This window comes from Aptenodytes forsteri, unplaced genomic scaffold (genome assembly GCF_000699145.1).
Source record: "Aptenodytes forsteri isolate BGI_AS27 unplaced genomic scaffold, ASM69914v1 Scaffold428, whole genome shotgun sequence".
In the NCBI taxonomy this organism is placed as follows: Eukaryota; Metazoa; Chordata; class Aves; order Sphenisciformes; family Spheniscidae; genus Aptenodytes; species Aptenodytes forsteri.
In genome coordinates, this window is record NW_008794177.1 from 984,064 (window position 1) to 985,310 (window position 1,247).

General features: G+C 67.3%; 1 protein-coding gene across 1 annotated transcript in view; it reads right to left on the minus strand.

Annotated features, from left to right (window-relative positions):
- LOC103903545 (zinc finger protein 585B) overlaps window positions 1-1,247 on the minus strand; it is a gene marked incomplete at its 5' end in the record, with an annotated part of 55,172 nt that overhangs the window by 43,519 nt on the left and 10,406 nt on the right. The window contains one exon of the mRNA XM_019473415.1: window positions 26-1,035. Within this exon, the coding sequence (XP_019328960.1) occupies window positions 26-1,035 (1,010 nt within the window). The remainder of the gene's footprint in view (window positions 1-25; window positions 1,036-1,247) is intronic.

Below are 1,247 nucleotides of genomic sequence, written 5' to 3' on the forward strand. Positions count from 1 at the left end.
GCGCTGGTGGTTGAGGAAGAAGCGCTGCTCGCGGAAGCGCTTCCCGCAGCGCTGGCAGGAGAAGGGCTTCTCGCCGCTGTGGATGCGCTGGTGGGTGAGCAGGTTCTGCTTGAGGCTGAAGCTCTTCTGGCAGACGCCGCACTGGTAGGGACGCTCCCCGGTGTGGATGCGCTGGTGGGTGAGCAGGTTCTGCTTGAGGCTGAAGCTCTTCTGGCAGACGCCGCACTGGTAGGGACGCTCCCCGGTGTGGATGCGCTGGTGGGTGAGCAGGTTCTGCTTGAGGCTGAAGCTCTTCTGGCAGACGCCGCACTGGTAGGGACGCTCCCCGGTGTGGATGCGCTGGTGGGTGAGCAGGTTCTGCTTGAGGCTGAAGCTCTTCTGGCAGACGCCGCACTGGTAGGGACGCTCCCCGGTGTGGATGCGCTGGTGGGTGAGCAGGTTCTGCTTGAGGCTGAAGCTCTTCTGGCAGACGCCGCACTGGTAGGGACGCTCCCCGGTGTGGATGCGCTGGTGGGTGAGCAGGTTCTGCTTGAGGCTGAAGCTCTTCTGGCAGACGCCGCACTGGTAGGGACGCTCCCCGGTGTGGATGCGCTGGTGGGTGAGCAGGTTCTGCTTGAGGCTGAAGCTCTTCTGGCAGACGCCGCACTGGTAGGGACGCTCCCCGGTGTGGATGCGCTGGTGGGTGAGCAGGTTCTGCTTGAGGCTGAAGCTCTTCTGGCAGACGCCGCACTGGTAGGGACGCTCCCCGGTGTGGATGCGCTGGTGGATGATGAGGTTGTGCTTGAGGCTGAAGGCTTTGCCGCACTCGGCGCAGATGAAGGCGCGTTCCCCGGCGTGGTGCTTCTGGTGCCGGGCGAGGCTGGGCTGCTGGCCGAAGCATTCCCCGCAGAGGATGCACTTGAACTCCTTCTCCGCCTCCTCCTCCGCCTGGCTGTGGATCACCAGCGCCTTCTCATCCCCCAGGCCCTCCTCGCCGCCCGGGAAGGCGAAGGGGTTCTCGCCCGCAGGCGAAGCCAGGTCTGTCATGGGCGCCTGCTGCCAGGCTCACGGCGCCCGCATCCCTGGGGAGCGCAGACAGGGACGGCTGCAGCTCCCGGCGCCAGCCCCGGCGCCTCCGGGAACTGGTCGGACTGGGCTGTGCCGGCACCACCAGCACCCGCCACCCCCCCCGCATCCGTCTCCCCTGCCGTGCCCCGGTGCTGTGCCGTGGCACCGGGCTCTCCGCTAAGGGGGCGTGCGGCTCCACG